General features: G+C 43.3%; 1 gene segment (V, D, J or C); it reads left to right on the top strand.

Annotated features, from left to right (window-relative positions):
- Positions 1-16,538: 16,538 nt before the first annotated feature.
- Positions 16,539-17,145, top strand: LOC134370782 (immunoglobulin lambda variable 1-40-like). The segment is given in 2 exon segments: positions 16,539-16,590; positions 16,700-17,145. Coding segments are annotated over 2 exon segments (492 nt in total).
- Positions 17,146-18,040: the final 895 nt, after the last annotated feature.

Here is an 18,040-nt window from a genome sequence, read left to right on the forward strand (position 1 = left end):
TAACAGCCACAGTAGCAGCCAATGCCACTGCAGCATCCATCACCACTGTGCAGGTGGCCCATCAACCACTTGACTGCGTTAGCAGGGGGAAAGTCATCATCGGAGTCTGGGGAAAGAGGTGAGTGACTACAAACCTGCAACTCAGTGGCCAAACCCACAGGGAGAATTGTGCCGTTACACACAGTAGAACACCTGGGGGTAGGAGGTATGTGCACAACCCACACAACTGCCTTGATCCAGGGAGAGGCACACATGGAACCCACCAAGTGTGTAGAAATCCACAATACCCAAATAGAGTAAGGAAGAAAATTCCCATCCCCACCAACCCATCCCCCAACTGGGGGAAGCAAGGACCCAAGAGAAACCTCTGCCTGTAGGAAAGAGGAAATAAAATCTACCCAGAGTCACCCATTCAACCTGATGAGCTCAAGTGTACCCCAGTGCACTCATCAGGGAAATGGGATGCTAGCTGGTGTGCCAAAAAGCCCACTCAGGGATACACACCTAAGCCTAAGAGTGGCAGGGCATCCAGGTGCTTCTCCCAAGAATTTGAGAGCTTGCCTACATACTCAACCAACCAACACAGTGTCAGTAACCTCACCAAAGAATCACGAAGTGCCCCAGTGCCACATCCATGGAGGCAGTAACATGCGACTCCAGCAGTGAAGATGAGCAAAGCGCCTACACAGAGACCACACTACAGCATCGACCTGGAACTGATTGAAAACACCACACTCAATGGTCAATATGAAACACATCTACAGGAGGCAGTCTGTCTCCTCAAAGCCCACTGTAAACTAATAGAAGGAGCAACTGCTCTACCAAATAACCAGACATCAATACGCAAATATTAGAAATAAGAAAAAACACGAAAAATGACACCACCAAAGTAATACAATAATTCTCAAGAACCAAAGGACTAAAAAGGAATATTGAGCAACAGTCTTAAGGAGACTCAATGAGATACAAAAAGACTCAGACAACAAAACAAAATGAGAAATATACAAGATATGAAGGAGGAAGTTTATATGAGATTGATAGCATAAAAAATAATGTAGCAGAACTCCTGGGACTGAAGGATTCATTGAACAAAACAAAATAGAGCTTAAGCAGCAAGTTAGAGCATGCCCTGGTACGTAGGCAGGAGCCAAGGGCAAGATTCCCCCACCTCATAGAAGGCAGAGGATGTGCAGGGAACAAGGCAGGAGCTGTGGCCAGCCTCCCCTGCTCCACTGAAGGTAGGAGCATGCCACAAACACCACTTCTGTGTGGGTGAATCACTACAGCCACTGCTTCAGCCACTGCCACTACAAGAGTGGCTCACCACCACAGTACAAGACACAGCCACCATGCAGGCAGCCTGCTGCCACTTGACTGCATTGACACCAGCAGAGCCATCAGCACAGCCAAGAAAAAAAGAGGAAGTCTTTCTCCTAAACACCCAGAGCAGAATAATAGAAAAGGCAACTGCTCTACCAGATAATCATACATCGACACAGAGATACTAGAGATATGAGAAAAGAAGACACAGATTTTCTAACATTTTCATTCCAAAAAGATCCTCTCTGAGATACATTATAGTCAAACCAGCTAGGCTGAAATACAAAGAGAGAATCCTAAAAGCAGCTAAAGAAAAATGTCAAGTTACTTATAAGGGAGCCCCCATCAGACTCACAGCAGAGTTCTCAAGAGAAACCCTACAGGCAACATGAAAATGGGTTGATGTATTTAAAACACTTACAGAGAAAACTGCCAGGCAATAATATTATGCTCAGAAAGACTATCGTTCAGAAATGAAGGAGAAATCGTGTGTTTCTCAGACCGAGAAAAACTATGGGAGTTCACGACCACAGGACCATCCCTACAAGAAATCCTACAGGGAGTCCAGCATCTGGATTCCGAAAAATGATAATCAATATCCTTAACACACAAGAAAGAGCAAAAGTCACTAGTAGAACAAAACTACAAACCACAAAGAGAAAGAAACTCCATCTTACCACCTCCAAAATCTAAATACAAACAATAAATGGGTAAGAAAGGAACAAAAGATATTTAAAGCATCTGAACAAAAATTGATAAAATGCCAGGGTAAGAACGTAACTTTCAGAACAACCCTAAATGTGAAAGGATTAGATTCTCCACTCAAAAGACGCAGACTGACTGTTTAGATTAAAAAGCTAGATGTGACTGTATGCTGTCTTTAAGAGACTCATCTCTACTGTAAAGACACACACAGACTAACACAAAATAGATGGAAAAAGATATACCACAGAAATGGACAGCAAAAGCGGGTAGGAATAGCTATTCTGATTTTGGATAAAATGGACTATAATTTGAAAACCATAAACATAGACCAAGAATGCCATTATATAATGATAAAGTGATTTATCCAGCAAAAGACATAACAAACATAAATATATATGCATCCAACACCAGAGCACCCCAATATATAGAGCAAATACTATTAGACATAAAGAAAGAGATAGACCCCAATATGATAATACTGAAGGACCTAACACCCTTCTCTGAGCACTGGGCAGATCGTCCATGCAACAAATCTACAGACAAACACAGCATTTACATTACACTTCAGACCAATTGGACCTGGCAGATATTTACAGAGCATTTTATTCAATAACTGTACAATATACATTCTTCTCATCAGCACATGATACATTCTCCAGTATAGATCATATGTTGGATCTCAAATCAAGTCTCAACAAATTTAAAATTATGGAAATCATTTCAAGTATATTTTCTGACCACAATGGATTAAAACGACAAATTAATAACAAGTGACACTCTGGAAATTATACAAACATGTCGAAATTAAACAATATCCTCCTAAATGACCTATGGGTCTAAGAAGAAATTAAATTGGACATCAAGAAATTTCTTGAAACTATCAAAAATAAAAGCACATCATACCAAAATCTCTGGGATATTGCAAAAGCAGTACCAAGAGGGTAGTTTATTAAGATAAATGTGTCTGTTTTTAAGCCAGTACCGTGCTGTTTTGGTTACAATGGATCTGTAATATAACTTGAAGTCAGGTAGTGTTATGCCTCCAACTTTATTTTTCTTTGCTCAGGATTGCCTTAGCTCTTCGGGGTCTTTTGTTATTCCACATGAGTGTCGGGGATGCTTTTTCTGTTTTTGTGAAGAATGTCATTGGTATTTTGACGGGAATTGCACTGAATCTGTAGATTTCTTTGGGTAGAATGGATATTTTCATGATGTGATTTCTTCCCGTCCAACAGCACGGTACGTCATCCCATCTTTTTATGTCCTCTTTAACTTCTTTTGGTTGTGTTTTGTAGTTTCTCATTGTGGAAGATCTTTTACCTCTTTGGTTAAATGGATTCCTGGTTATGTTATTTTTTTGATGACTATTGTATATGGACTTCCTTTTTTGATTTCTTTTCTGCTAGTTTGTTACTGGATTCAAAAAATGCTATTCATTTGCAGGTGTTTATTTTCTACCCTGCAACATTATTGAAAGTGTTAATAGCTCTAAGAGTTTTTTGGTAGCGTCTTTAGGTTTTTCTCTGTACAAGATCATGTCATCTGCAAACAGGGACAGTTTGACTTCATCTTTTCCAATCTGGATGCCCTTTATTTCTTTCTCTTGACTGGTTCCAATATTATGGTAAATAGGAGTGGTGAGAGTGGGCATCCTTGTCTTGTTCCTGTTCCTAAGGATGATATTGGTGATTGGTTTGTTGAAAATGGCTTTTATTCTGTTAAGATATTTTCCTTCTATACCTAATTTGCTGAGAGTCTTTATCATGAAGTGATGTTGAATTTTGTCAAATGCTTTTTCTGCATCTATTGAGATAATCACCTGGTTTTGTCCTCAGTTTCACTGATGTGGCATATCACACTTACTGACTTGCATATGTTGAACCAACTTTACATCCCTGGGATGAATTCCACTTGATCATGGTGTCTAATTTTTTTGATGTGTTGTGGTAGTCTGGTTGCTAATATCTTATTGAGGATTTTTGCATCTATGTTCATCAAGGATATTGGTCTGTAATTTTCTTTTTTTGCTGTATCTTTGTCTGATTTTAGTAATAGGATGATGCTGGCCTCATAGAATGAGTTTGGGAGAATGGCTTCTGTTTGAATTTTTTGCAGAAGTTTGAAGAGAAGTCGTATTAATTCTTCGTTAAAGGTTTGATAGAATTCAGCTGTAAAGTCATCCAGTCCAACCAGTTCCATCTGTGCAGTGTTGCTCAAACTGAGAAATGAGGCTTCAGGCCACCAGCAGAATTTTAAAAAACAGAGGAAGATATTATTTCTAATGGTGAAATACTAGAATCATTTTTATTTTGTTCTGGTACTACACATGGTGGCTGCTGACATAGTTATAGGGAAAGATTTTAACCATGGACTTTTGAGTTGATTTTAGTATATGGTGAGAGGTATGGGTCTAGTTTCATTCTTCTCCATGTGGATATCCAGTTATCCCAGCACCATTTGCAGAAGAGGCAGTCTCTTCCCCAGTGTATAGGCTTGGTGCCTTTGTCAAAGACCAAATGGCTGGAGGTGTATGGGTTGACTTCTGGATTCTGTATTCTATTCCATTGATCCGTGTGTCTGTTGTTATGCCAGTACTATGCTGTTTGGTTATTATAGCTTTGCAGTATAGTTTCAAGCTATTTAGTGTTATGCCTCCAGCTTTATTGTTTTTGCTCAGAATTGCTTTGGCTATTCATGGTCTTTTGTTATTCCTTATAAATGTTAGGATATTTTTTTCCATTTCTGAGAAAAATGTCATTGGAATTTTGATGGGGATTGGATTGAATTTGTAGGTCACTTTGGGTAGTGTGGACATTTTCACGATGTTAATTCTTCCAATCCAAGAGCATGAGATATCTTTGGATCTTCTTGTGTCCTCTTTAATTTCTCTCAACAGTGGTTTGTAGTTCTCATTATAGCGATTTTTCACATCCTTGGTTTACTCAATTCCTAAGTATTTTACTTTTTTGGTGGCTATTGTAAATGCGCAGGCTTTCTTGATTTCTTTTTCCTCATGTTCACTGTTGGAGTATGGAAATGCTACTGATTTTCTTGTGTTGATTTTTGTATCCTGCAACTCTGCTGAAATCATTTATCAACTCTAAGAGTTGTTTTTTGTAGTGGCCTTAGGTTGTTTGATACATAGGTTCATGTCATCTGCAAACAGGGACAGTTTGACTTCATCTTTTCCAATCTGGATGCCCTTTATTTCCTTCTCTGCGCTAAGTGCTCTGGTTAGTACTTCCAATCCTATGTTGAGTAGGAGAGGTGAGAGTGGGCATCTTTGTCTAGTTCCTGTTCAGGATGATATTGGCAGTGGGCTTATCATATATGGTTTTAATTACGTTGAGATACTTTCCGTCTATACCTAACTTGTAGAGAGTTTTTATCATGAATGAATGTTGAATTTTGTCAAATGCTTTTTCAGCATCTTTAAGGATGATCATGTGGTGTTTGTCTTGGATTATATTGATGTGGTGTATCACATTGATTGATTTGCATATGTTGAACCAACCTTGCATTCCTGGGATGAATCCCCATTAATCATGGTGGATAATTTTATTTATGTCCTGCTGTATTATGTTAGCTAGTATTTTGTTGAGGATTTTTGCATCTATATTCGTCAAGGATATTGGCTTGTAGCTTTCTTTTTTTGTTGTTGTATCTTTGTCTGGTTTCAGTATCGGGGTGATGTTTGCTTCACAGAATGAGTGTGGGAGAGTGGCCTCTTTCAATCTTTTGGAATAGTTTGTAGAGAATTGGTATCCATTCCTCTTTGAAAGTTTGGTAGAATTCTGTAGTGAACCCATCTGGTCCTGGGCTTTTCTTTGTTGGGAGCCTTCTGATAACAGCTTCAATCTGTTTGATTTATTGGTCTGTTCAGATTTTCTATATCTTCTTGGCTCAGTTTTGGTAGTTTGTATGTCCAGTAATTTATCCACTTCCTCTAGACTTTCAAATTTGTTGGATATAGTTGGTTATAGTAGTCTCTAATGAAATCTTGTATTTCTGAGGTATCAGTTGTAATATCACCTTTTTATTTCCAGTTTTTGTTATTTGGGTCTTCTCTCTTCATTTTTTAGTTAGCCTTGCTAAAGGTTTGTCAATTTTATTTATCTTTTCAAAAAACCTACTTTTTGGTTCATTAATCTTTTGTATTTTTTGGGGGGGTTTCTGTTTCATTAAGTTCTGCTCTGATCTTAATTATTTCTGTCTCTCTGGTAACTTTGGGTTTGGATTGTTCTTGTCTTTCTAGTTCTCTAAGGGGGAGTGTCAGGTTTTTTACTTGCCATCTTTCCATTCTTCTGAAATAAGCGTTTCATGTGATAAATTTCTGCCTTAGTAGTGCTTTTGCAGTATCCCACAGGTTTTGGTATGACATATAATAATTTTCATTAGTTTCAATAAATTTTTCAATTTCCTGTTTAATTTCTTCTTGGTCCCATATGTCATTAAGTAGAATGCTGTTTAATTTCCATGTGTTTGTATAGTTTCCAGAGTTTCGTTTGTTCTTGTTTTCTAATTTTAATCCATTGTAATCTGAAAAAAATATATGGAATAATTCCAATTTTCTTGAATTTGTTGAGACTTGATTTGTGACCTAACATGTGATCTATCCTGGAGAATGTTCCATGTGCTGATGAGAAGAATAAATATTCTGAGTTTGTTGGACGCAATGTTCTGTAGATATCTGCCAAGTCCAATTGGTCTAACGTGTTGCTTAGATCTAGTTTTTCTCTGCTGATTCTTTGCCTAGATGCTCTGTCCAATGTGGAGAGTGGTTTGTTCAGTTTCCCTGCTATTATGGCATTAGTGTCTATCTCATTCTTTAGGTCTAATAGTGTTTGCTTTATAAACCTGGCTACTCTGACATTAGGTGCATGTATATTGAAGACGGTTGTATCTTCTTGAAGGATACTTTTATGATTATATAGTGGCCTTCTTTATCTCTTTTTATGGTTTTTGGTTTAAAGTCTATTTTATGACATGTAAGAACAGCTATTCCAGCTTGTTTTTCATTTCTGTTTCATGGTATGTCTTTTTCCATCCTTTCACTTTTAGTCTATCTGTGTCATTACAGGCGAGGTGAGTTTCTTGAAGGCAGCATATAGTTGGGTCCACCTTTTTAATCCAGTCCGTCCGTCTGTGTCTTTTGAGTTGGGAATTTAGTCCTTTTACATTAAGACTTGGTATTGAATAATGTTGATTTACTCCTTGCATTTTATTGATTTTTGTTTGGATGTCTTAAGTATCTTTTGTTCCTTTCTTTTTGATTTACTGTTTGTTTTCTGTATTTCTTGGTTTCTTGGGGTGATAGATGAACTGTTTTTTCCCCTTTATTGTTAGCATCTTCATTTTACTAGTGGGTTTGTTTTTTCTTGAGTATTTATGGTAGTGGTGATTTTTTTTCAGGTACCAAACCTAGTGCTCTCTTATGAATTTCTTGTAAGGCTGGTTGTGTGGTAGTGAAAGCCTGCAGTTTTTGTTTGAGAAATATACTATTTGTCCTTCATTTTGGAGGGAAAGCTTTGCTGGGTAACGTATTCGTGGCTGGAAATCTTTGTCTTTTCGTATTTCGCATATATCATCCCATTCTTTTCTGGCTTTTAGTGTTTGTGATGAAAAGTCTGATGTTCATGTTATTGGGGCTCCATTATAGGTGACTTGAAGCTTCTCTCTTGCAGCTTTTAAGATTCTCTCTTTGTCTTTGAGTTCTGTCCATCTGAATATAACATGTGTTGGAGAGGACCTTTTAGGGTTGAATATGTGTGTGGATCTTTGAGCCTCCCGAATGAAGATCTGTGTCTTTCCGTATACCTGAGAAGTTTTCTGCCATTATTTCATTGAATATATTTTCAATGCCATTTCCTTTTTCCTCCCTGTCTGGAATACACATGATTCAGATATTTGAGCACTTAAGGTTGTCTCTTATCTCTCTTAGAAATACTTGAATGTTTTTCATTCTTTTTTTGTCTGCCTGTGTTATTTCAAACAGCCCATCTTCAAGGTCAGAAATTCTCACTTCTGCTTGTTCTAGAATGCTGGTTAAGCTCTCTGTTGTGCTTTTTATTTCACTGAATGAATTCTTCAGCTCTGCTAGCTCTGCTACATTCTTTTTCAGGGCTTTGATTTCTTTGTACATTTCTTCTTTCAGGTGCTGTATACATTTTCTTAATTCACTGTGTCGTCTAAGTGATCCCTCTCCTGGCCTGTGCTGACTCAGCCACCCTCCTTCTCTGCATCTCTGGGAACATCTGCCAGACTCAACCTCACCCTACGCAGCGGCCTCAGTGTTGATACATACTACATATACCAGTACCAGGAGAAGCCAGAGAGTCCTCCGCAGTTTCTCCTGTACTGCTCCTCAAGTACAAAGTTGGGGTCTAGGGTCCCTAGTCACTTCTCTGAGTCCAAAAATGCTCTGGCCAATTCAGAAGTTCTGCACATCTCTGGGCTACAGCTTGAGGATCAGACCGCTTACTACTGTCAAATATGTTACGGCAGCAGTTACATTTACACAGTGTTCCAGACCTATGGGCAGGTGAGTCTAAAACCTTACCTAAGTTCTCCCTGCCTGTGCAGTCACCGCTGCACTGCCTAGGATCAAGTCTACCTCAGGAATTACTTCTGTTGTCATTCATTCAGTTGGCACCTAATTTTTCTAGCACCTATGGATATAAAAATCTCTCTCTCTCTCTCTCTCTTCTTAGGTAGAATGCTCATTTGATCCATTGCTAATACCTTCTGACCAAGATCCTGTCTGCAGTGGCCCATATCTACTCTCAGGGCTCAGTACTTTACAGGGAGATGGTGGACGAGGAAGAAGGTGGTTGACCCCACCCATGTCCAGCCCAGGCTCTAGGCCTTACTCAGAGGTGTGTGTGATCTGAAAGCTTCTGGTCAGTCACTAGGTTCAGCAGCCCAAGCCCAGCTCCCCTGACCATCTCCAGTGGTGACATCACCTTCCCCTCCAACTGCTCATTCTAGCCTGTCTGTGGGAACTATTCTTTCTTTCCCAAGGCTTGAAGGAAACAGATCTCTGTGCCTCCAGGGAGGATGAGCAAACAGTCTTCTCCACAGTGTCCTGTGACTGTGTTTGTGACCTCTCAATGTGCACAGGGACACCCAGCCTCAGGCTCCCTCCCCCACAGTGTCAGGTCCTGTAACAACCTCCTCTCTTCTGCACCCCAAGGTGATCTGATGCTCAGACTCAAATGAAGATTTATCTCACAATGGTAATGAAGAAAGAAACATAGGGTAAAAATTTAGAAACTTTACAGCCTTCCTAGTAAGGAGTAAAACAAAGTGGAGAAAGTGCCAAGGTTGCTGGTGCTGTGGAGTGACCATGAAAGCCTGTTGCTGAGGAGAGTAGCCCTGATCCAGGTGCTGTGCATCAGGTAATGGGGAAAGGACCCAGAAGGCATTTCAGTGATTTTCCAGGTCCTCTCTCATCACAGGCCCAGAGGCCTAACAATATAGAATGGTGTGAGGGAACAGAGCAGGGGCACACTTCACGACCTCGGGATGCTGCTCCTGGTACCCAGCTAATTTGGCTGCTCCTGCCATGGCTAAAGTAATCCCAGGTGTTGCTAGATGCAGTTCTTTGGAAGATACAAAGTGTAATTCTTGGCAACATCCACGTGCTAAGTCTGCAGTCTTGCAGGATGAAAGAGCTATGGAGGCTTAGCAGCCTCGACCCAGATGTCAAAAGATGGAGAAAAAGCCTGGGGTATGAGGCAGAGGTTTGATGCAGGGGCAGAATCACCACAGGAAGTCTCTACCAGGGATGATATATATATACAAACACATTTATATGGAATATATATAAAATAATTTTGGAATGTGTGTGTGTGTTGTGTGTCTCTGTGTGTTTATGCGTGTGTGTGTGTGTGTGTGTGTGTGTGTGTGTGTGTGTGTGTGTGTATCCTCCAGTCACCTGGACTCCTTAGTCTACTTTATGGGCCACTATGCCCTCTAAAGAGGCAGTGGTTCGGGTGCACGTGTGAGTTCGATGCTCTTGCCTCTAGCCTTAGCCGTCTTTCCCACGAGTCAAGAGAGCTATCCTGCTTAAATTACTCCTCTTTTTTGTGAAATCTTTCCCAAAGAGAAAGATTTGAGATTCCACTTATACTATTTACCCTATTCTAACTCATTTTCATCTATTAAAAAAATGACAGTAATTTCTGATTGTTAGGGACTGCATTGAGTCCCCCCAAAATTCACATCTGGATGTCCTATCCTCCGACGTGACTGTATTTAGAAACAGTGTCTTGGAAGAAGTAGTAAAAATTAAATGAGTCATAAGGGAGGAGCCTTAGTCCAACAGGATTGTTGTATTTATGAGAAGAGATCAGAACTAGACAACACAGAATGAGGGAAGAGCACACAAGGACACGGTGAGGAGGTGGTCATGTGCAAGCCACGGAGCAGGGCTTTGGGAGGAACCAAATCTGATGACACCTTGACCTTGCACTTTCAGCCTCAAGAACTGTGACAAAATAAATTTCTGTTGTTAAAGTCACCGAATGGATTGTGTTTTGTTATGGCAGCCTTCCCAAGCCACTACACAGGCTGATCATTCTTATGTATTGCTGTTGTTATTACTTCAAAAATAACCTCAGACAGTGAGTCTTGTTTTGTAGAAATGGAGAGTACCCGCAGTGATGGTGATATTTTTTCCTGTAGCAAAAGCACATGGCTTCCCCGCTCTCTGTACCAAGACATATTCACACATCATCGTCTCCTGCCACAGCTGCTCTTCCTAACTGTCTTCCAAATCATGTCCATGGCATAGCCATGTCCTTACAATCCAGAGTCATACTGGAGTATCTGTCACTGATGTTTGGAGAGAGCAGGAACAGGCCCTGGTAGTCAAGGCCTGAGCCCTACAGGCTGAGTGAACATTTCCTCCAGCCACCTAGGGCCAGTGTGGCCGCGGTGCCAAGATCCTGAGGGATGCTGGGCAATGGCCCCACAGGCCTTGTGTGGGACCTGCACCTGCTCTGAAATCTTAGATCAGCCTGAGAGGCTTCTCGTTCCTTCTTCTTTATCTCAGATAGATATAGATCTTTGTAATACGTATGAAAATCTAACAGATCCATCTTCCATTCAAAGGAATACTATTGAGCCATAAAAATGTGAGGAGAACTGACACCAACAAGAGTGGACTGTGAAAAATCATGTTCAGTGAAAGGAGCCAAACAATAATAGCCAGCTATTGTATGACTGTATCTATCATTATTATCCAGAATAGGTAAATTCATAAAGGCAGAAAGGATAGAGATTATGCTCAAAGTCTGCTGTGTTGATGGTGAGAGGGATGACATTGAGAATGGGAAACACAGGAAACTATTTCAAACATAAAGAAACAGGAGGTGCCTCCTGAATAGAGAGACGGTTTGCTGACTTCTCAGTGATATGAAGACGTCTACTAGGTGCAGCTGAGATCGGTAAACATTGCCCTTTCTTATTGGTAAAACACAATGGAAATAAGAATGATGGGCTCGCTCATGTACTGAAGTCACTTCTTATAATCATATTGTTTCTGTTTCGGGCTCTGATAACAGCCCCTTTCCCCACCCCAGCTTTCCCATCATCCCCCTGAGCATCAGCAGGTGATGAGGGGACAGCACAACCAAGTACACACCTGGGGGACCCTCAGGGGAGTCAGCAGGTCTGTGTCCTGGTGGTGTCAAGGGACATGGGGCCAGCAGGGGGCGATGTGGGGCTGTCTGAGAGGATGAATGTGTCTGGCCCTGCCAGCTGGGAAACCCCTCAGGAGGTGGGAGGGAGCTGAACAAACAGCTGTGACATGACGTGACCGCAGTTGTCAGCACCTCCTGGGACACACAGGCCATCGGGGGCCAGGCTGTCTCACCCCAGGGGGCCTGGTTCGGTGAAATCCTCATCCTCCCTGTTCTCCTCCAGGCAGCAGAGGCTTTGCCCAGGGCTGAGGGGCGCTGGAGGTGGTCAGGGTGCAGGGATGTATGTGAATGTAGAAACTTCTCCCCACTGGGACTTGTAGAGACTAAAAGGGAATTAGGGGACCCCAATGTCCATGCTGGAGTCTTGGGATGTGGATCTCCTGAGCACCTGCACCGTGACCTGGGTCCCTCTCCTCATTGTCCTCCTCATTCTCTGCCCAGGTGAGGCCAACCTGCTCCGGGTGGAAGGCTCCATGGGGGCCTTAGCCACCTCTGCTCCACTCCTTCACTTAATTGGCTCATTGTTCTCCCTGTCTCTGCCTCTTCCAGTGTCTGTGGCCCAGGTAGGGCTGAATCAGCCTCCCTCCATAACCATGTCTTCAGGTCAGATTGTCACAGACACCTGCAATGGGAACAACAACAATGTTGTCAACCTGAGCACAGCACCTGCAGAAGCACCCGGGACATGTTCCCAAAGTCCTGACCCACAGGAATAAGTGACCCTCAGGAATCTCATAAACATTTCCTGGCTCCAGGTCAGGCAACTTGGCCTCCCTGAGCACTTTTTGGCTACAACCTGGGAACAAGGCTGGTTATCACTAATTAGCACAGAGCAGGACAAAATTGATGCTTGCATTGTGTTGGAAGCCTATGGAGAAATCAGACAAAAACCACGAGCTTCCTCCTGCCTAGTCACTACCCCAAGCACAGTGGTACGATGGACCTGTCAGAGGATGTAGGCTGGGCTCATGATGGGAAATACTGGGGGTTTGAAGGGGCTCTTAACTAAAGGGTCTCTTTTTAGTTGGGACTGCTAACAAAACAATAAATCTAGTTAGGCGTGATTAGAATTACTCATTTTGCAGATATTTATATCCAGCCTAATTCTAAGTGTGCTTGAATCTGTTTGATTATAGGCATTACATATACTGATTGACAAAGATAATGAAAAACAGACAGGCTAGATACGTTTACCTAACCTTTGATTTATTTTCATAAAAGATTTGATAAAAAGTAATGCCTGGAATTACTAAAGGACTATTCGCTTACTTGTCTTTTTCCTAACAATCTTCTAATTTCGTGTAATGATCGATCACGTGGATTATCCATCATTAAAGTGTAGATTGGCTCCTTTGTGTTGTCATTAGCACTAAAAGAATGATGCCTGTTGCCAAACTCAGGTCTGGGTGTCCGCCCCACTGAGAAGGAAAGAAAAAAAAACTGAGAAGTCAAATGGTTAGTGTTAAAAAAGCAGATGTATCTAGCTGAAGGAGATGGTAGACTATCCCAACTCAAAGATTTAGACTTTCTGAGGGGTTTTTAAAGGAGGGGTTGAGGGAATGGAATGTGGAAGGTGAAAAGCAGGAGAGAAGGAGATGTGAGTTATGAGGGGTCCTTGTCTATGGGTGAGGTACAAGGTCTCATCAAGGCCGCGTGTGCTTTCTGTTCTCATCTTTGCTGTTATCTCAGGACCCTGCAAGATTTTGATTTGCGCTGGTGTCCTTGGCTGGTGCCCAAGGTCAGCTTCCAGTCATTTGACCATGATCATTTCTGAAAACTTGACAAGTTTCAAAGAAAGAACTGTTAGTTTTGCAAAGTACGAACTAGCTTCTTGGCCTTGTTTTCCCACTTAGTGAGAAAGATAAGAAAGTCAGGGGATGGGAAGAAAGAGTGGAGAGAAAAAAACTGTCCTTTTAAAATCCAACCCCCACCCCCCAGCCCAGGCAGTTTTAGGTCCCAACATGGGCTCACTCCTGCTCACTCCAACACCCCAACACAATTTCCTTCCTTAATTTCCAGTTCGCATCTTCTCAATTGTGGCTCTACAGCCTCATCTCACCGGTTCCTACCAACCCCTAAACTCAAGTCTACGAGGAGAATTAAAGGTGCCCATGGTGACACATATGGAGTTACCTCCCCACAGAGGGTCTGTGCTTGACAGGGATTTGGGGCACAGAAGCCTGACCCTGAGGGGTGATATCGAATATGTCACTTTTATTAGTAATAAAAATGAGCTAGAAGGAAGGATGAGAGAAGAATGCTCCAGGTTTGGTAACAACATTTATCAAGAAGAGAAGAGAAGAAAATTTGGTTGTTCATCATAGCAATTGAAATAAGTTTCATTTGGCCTAAGCATGGCAGATCTCAGGGCTCAGGACAGGGGAAGCCACTCTAGATGCATCTGGATGAGAGAAAGGGAGGACGTGTGCAGATCATTAAGATGCCACCTCCAGGAAGTGAGCACTCCACTGCAGAGGCCACGTGCAGTCACCGAAACATCCTCGTCTGGCATTTACGATGAGCTCTCCAGCTGCAGAGTGGAGAATGGATTGAAGGGTAAACTGAGGCAACACCTGAGACAGAGAGACTAGGTGACAGAGGCAACACTTAATGGGGAAACAACAATGTCTTTTGCTACGTTAGTGAAACTGAAGAAGGAAAACGAGCAATTTAAGATCAACACAGAGGTGTAATGGGCAAGATTCGAAGATTGAGTGTCTTTTGTGATTAAGGAAAAGACAAAAATCTGTGATGACTTCCATGTGTCTGGCTGAGCATTTGGATGGATTCTTTACCCATCTGAAAGGTGGGCACTGGAAACAGTCCCATACCTAGGCCGAATCCCAATGTGGGGACAAAATAGCTCCTGAGTCCCAAGCATTACACCAACTAGAAACAAACAAAAACAATCTTAATGAAAGAAACTCGACCTCTCTGACTCCTTGACCAGGAGGCTGGCCTTCAGGACGACCGGACCAGATCACTCACATCTTCTCCCTTAACACCATCATTATGACCAGAGAAGGCTTGTCTGATTGGTTTGAGAAACACAGGGGCCATCCCTGTTTGATGTTGGGGTCAAACACTAACAACATGCTGGAAGATTTAGGCTCCACCGAGGAGCGGAAAAAACAGGAGGTTTGCTAAGTGGTCCCAAAACGTGCCTCAATTTTCACTCCACCCTCATTGTTAGTTCATGTTGGCTCATGGCCTGTGAATGTTGGGAGATGAGCAGGGGACAGGGGCCAAGTAGTTCTACTCTTACAAAGCTAAAGCTTCGACTTTCTCACCTTTCTAACGTCCGTGCAACAAATCAATCCAAGGCCAACTAACACCCTCTCCCAGCTATGAGACACTGATTTGAAATTCTGTAGTCTCAGGAGAGGTAAAAAACAGAAAAAAAAAATATTCACGATGGCCTTTTCTTCCCAGTCGTAATAAGGAAGATAGAGAAGGCTGAAGAAACCAGGGACATCACTGCCCCCCATCACCTGGGTGTGTCTCCTCCACCTGTCCCCCCTCAGGTGAGGACAGACCCAGGGACTTAGCACCAGCACCTCTCCCTCTGACATACCCCTTGCGGGACTGCCTACTGCTCTCATCCCAACATGACTACTCCCCAGGTCACCTCTGCTGAGAGTCTCCCCCTCATGGGGTCCTGGTCACAGTGGTGCTATCTCAGTCACCCTCCTCTTCTGTGTTCTGGGGGCTGGGATCAGAGTTAGCCTGGCTCTGAGTCAGCTGTGACTCTATCTCTTAAGGGCACAATGCCAAACATTAAGAGCCCTGGTTGGACTCTCCTGTTTCCCCACCTTGAACTCTCCTTCTCAGTGTCCTCCATGGGGTGCTCTGTCACTACCCAGTCATGAGTTATATTCTCAGTGCCAGGGCCACTTCATTTCTTAAATAATTCACTCTTAGTTTGGCATCTCCTTTCCCAACTCATAGGCTGATGACCCCAATAATTCATCTATAGTCCACTGTCCTATAACAAGCAGAGAAAAAAGACTCAACAAAAGTAATATCTTTTTATTTCTTGAGAATCACTCCAGGATCCAAGAAGAGAAATCACTGAGCTTAAATAGAGGCCACTCATAGATAGGGAAAAGGGATGTCTTTGGGCATCTCAATGGATAACCTACTAAGGTATAAGAGTATAATTTTTAAAATGATAAGCATATTATTTTCATAAAATAGAGAATGAACATGTGTCAAATATTTTATTCTACTGATAGGTCAATAAGACCAGTAAGATGGCAAATCTTTGCCAATGAACATTTTAAAAACACATTATTTATAATCTCACTCCTCAGTATAAAACTTTTGTTTTCCTTAACCCACCATTCGGAGTGCTTGATCCTGACAGATCAGGATGACATGGGACCTGGGCAATGGACAGAAGAGTGGGAAGGCAGGGCTGCCCCAGAGGATGTCTGGTCACCAGGTCACAGGATGGTGTGTCTAGGTCTGGACACCAGGGGGTGTGCGGGAGCCATTCCTGAGGAGTCTGGAGGTGATCAGAGTTGAAACCAGCCTCCTGGCCCTGCCTGGTGCCATCTGCTCAGGGCTCACAGCTGTGACCTCCCCACCCCCTGGGCCCACATGGCCCTATCCATGCCCAAGCCCCAACATCCTCAGACACAGAGGCCTGACTCAGGGCCCAGTGTGGTGTCAAAGAGCTGGGGGGAGGGAGGGTCTCATTTGCATGAACGGACCCTCCCCCTGTCAGAGTATGAAGAGGGGAAGCGAGAGATGTGGGGAAGCTCTGCTTCAGCTGCTGGGCCACAGAGACAGGACTCGGGGACAATCTCCACCATGGCCTGGTCCCCTCTCCTCCTCACCCTCCTTGCTCACTGCACAGGTGACTATCTACTGGGCCAGGGAAAGGACCTTGGGAAGACCATGGGGCCCTGCTGTCTCCTCTTGTCTCTGGACCAGAATCACCATGTCTGTGTCTCTCCCACTTCCAGGGTCCTGGGCCCAGTCTGTGCTGACTCAGCCACCCTCAGCGTCTGGGGCCCTGGGCCAGAGGGTCACCATCTCCTGCACCGGCAGCAGCTCCAACATTGGTAGGTATGGTGTGCACTGGTACCAGCAGCTCTCAGGAAAGGCCCCCAAACTCCTCATCTATGGTAACAGCAATCGGCCCTCGGGGATCCCTGATCGCTTCTCTGGCTCCAAGTCTGGCAGTTCGGCCTCCCTGACCATCACTGGGCTCCAGCCTGACGACGAGGCCGATTATTACTGTCAGTCCTATGACAGCAGCCTTGGTGTTCACACAGTGCTCCAGGCCAGCGGGGAAGTGAGACAAGAACCTGCCATCTGCCCAGAGATGGGGCTTCCCGGTGCGGCCCCCACCGACGGCCAAGCCAGCTGCTTCCTTTCTTTGTTTCTTTTGCCTAAAACTGGGGTCTGAGGCCCACTTAATATAACTCTGTCTAGAGTGACTGTTCTCCTCTTGAATTCTGTCCCCTAACCTGTCCTTGGTAGCAACATATGGTCTGATATTCCTAAATCAAGCAGAAATCTCTGCACACCAGGCACAGGCTGCCCTGGAAACAGAGGCCATGAGGGATGCTTTAATCTGCTGGGGTTTTCCTAGCAAGACTGGGGCCTTCACCACTCATGACCTGTAATTTATTTTCTCAAAGTTCTGGAGGCTGGAAGTCCCAGGTCAAGGTGCCTGCAGATTTGTTTTCTCCTGAGGCCTCTCTCTTTAGTCTGCAGACGGCCACCTCCTGTCTCAGTTCTTTCATGGCCTTTTCTCTGTGTGGGCACAGCTTAGTTTTTCTCACCCTTTTTATAGGGACGCCAGTCCTAGTGCATTAGGGCCCAACCCTAATGATGTCAGTACTCTTGATTAGTGTCTTCTAGGTCCTATCTCTACATATAATCACACAGGGATCAGGGGTTTGACATATGAAATTGCAGGGGGCACAATTCAGTCTATGACAAGGGACATAGAGTGTGGCTGTGTCTGACCCAGGAAAGTCATCATCCCACAGGTCATCCATCAACACCATTTACTGAACACCTACTACATGCCAGGATTGAGATGGGATCATTAGGTCAGGAAACGGTATAAACAACATGGGAAGGGTCCAAGCCCCTAGGGAGCTGGTTAAGTCAGGGCAAAGAGTGAGGACCAAAAAGTAAAGATATGAGTAAGAACAAGAATTGTGTGAGGAAAATAAAGAAAGTTGAGGTTAGCAAGGTGTGGGAGGAGCCTTAGAGATGCTGGCAAGGAAGATATAGAGTCTGAAGAAGTTTATGAAATCCAGCTGCTAAATAGTCCTGCATGAGGAACAGAG

This window comes from Cynocephalus volans, chromosome 2 (genome assembly GCF_027409185.1).
Source record: "Cynocephalus volans isolate mCynVol1 chromosome 2, mCynVol1.pri, whole genome shotgun sequence".
NCBI lineage: Eukaryota > Metazoa > Chordata > Mammalia > Dermoptera > Cynocephalidae > Cynocephalus > Cynocephalus volans.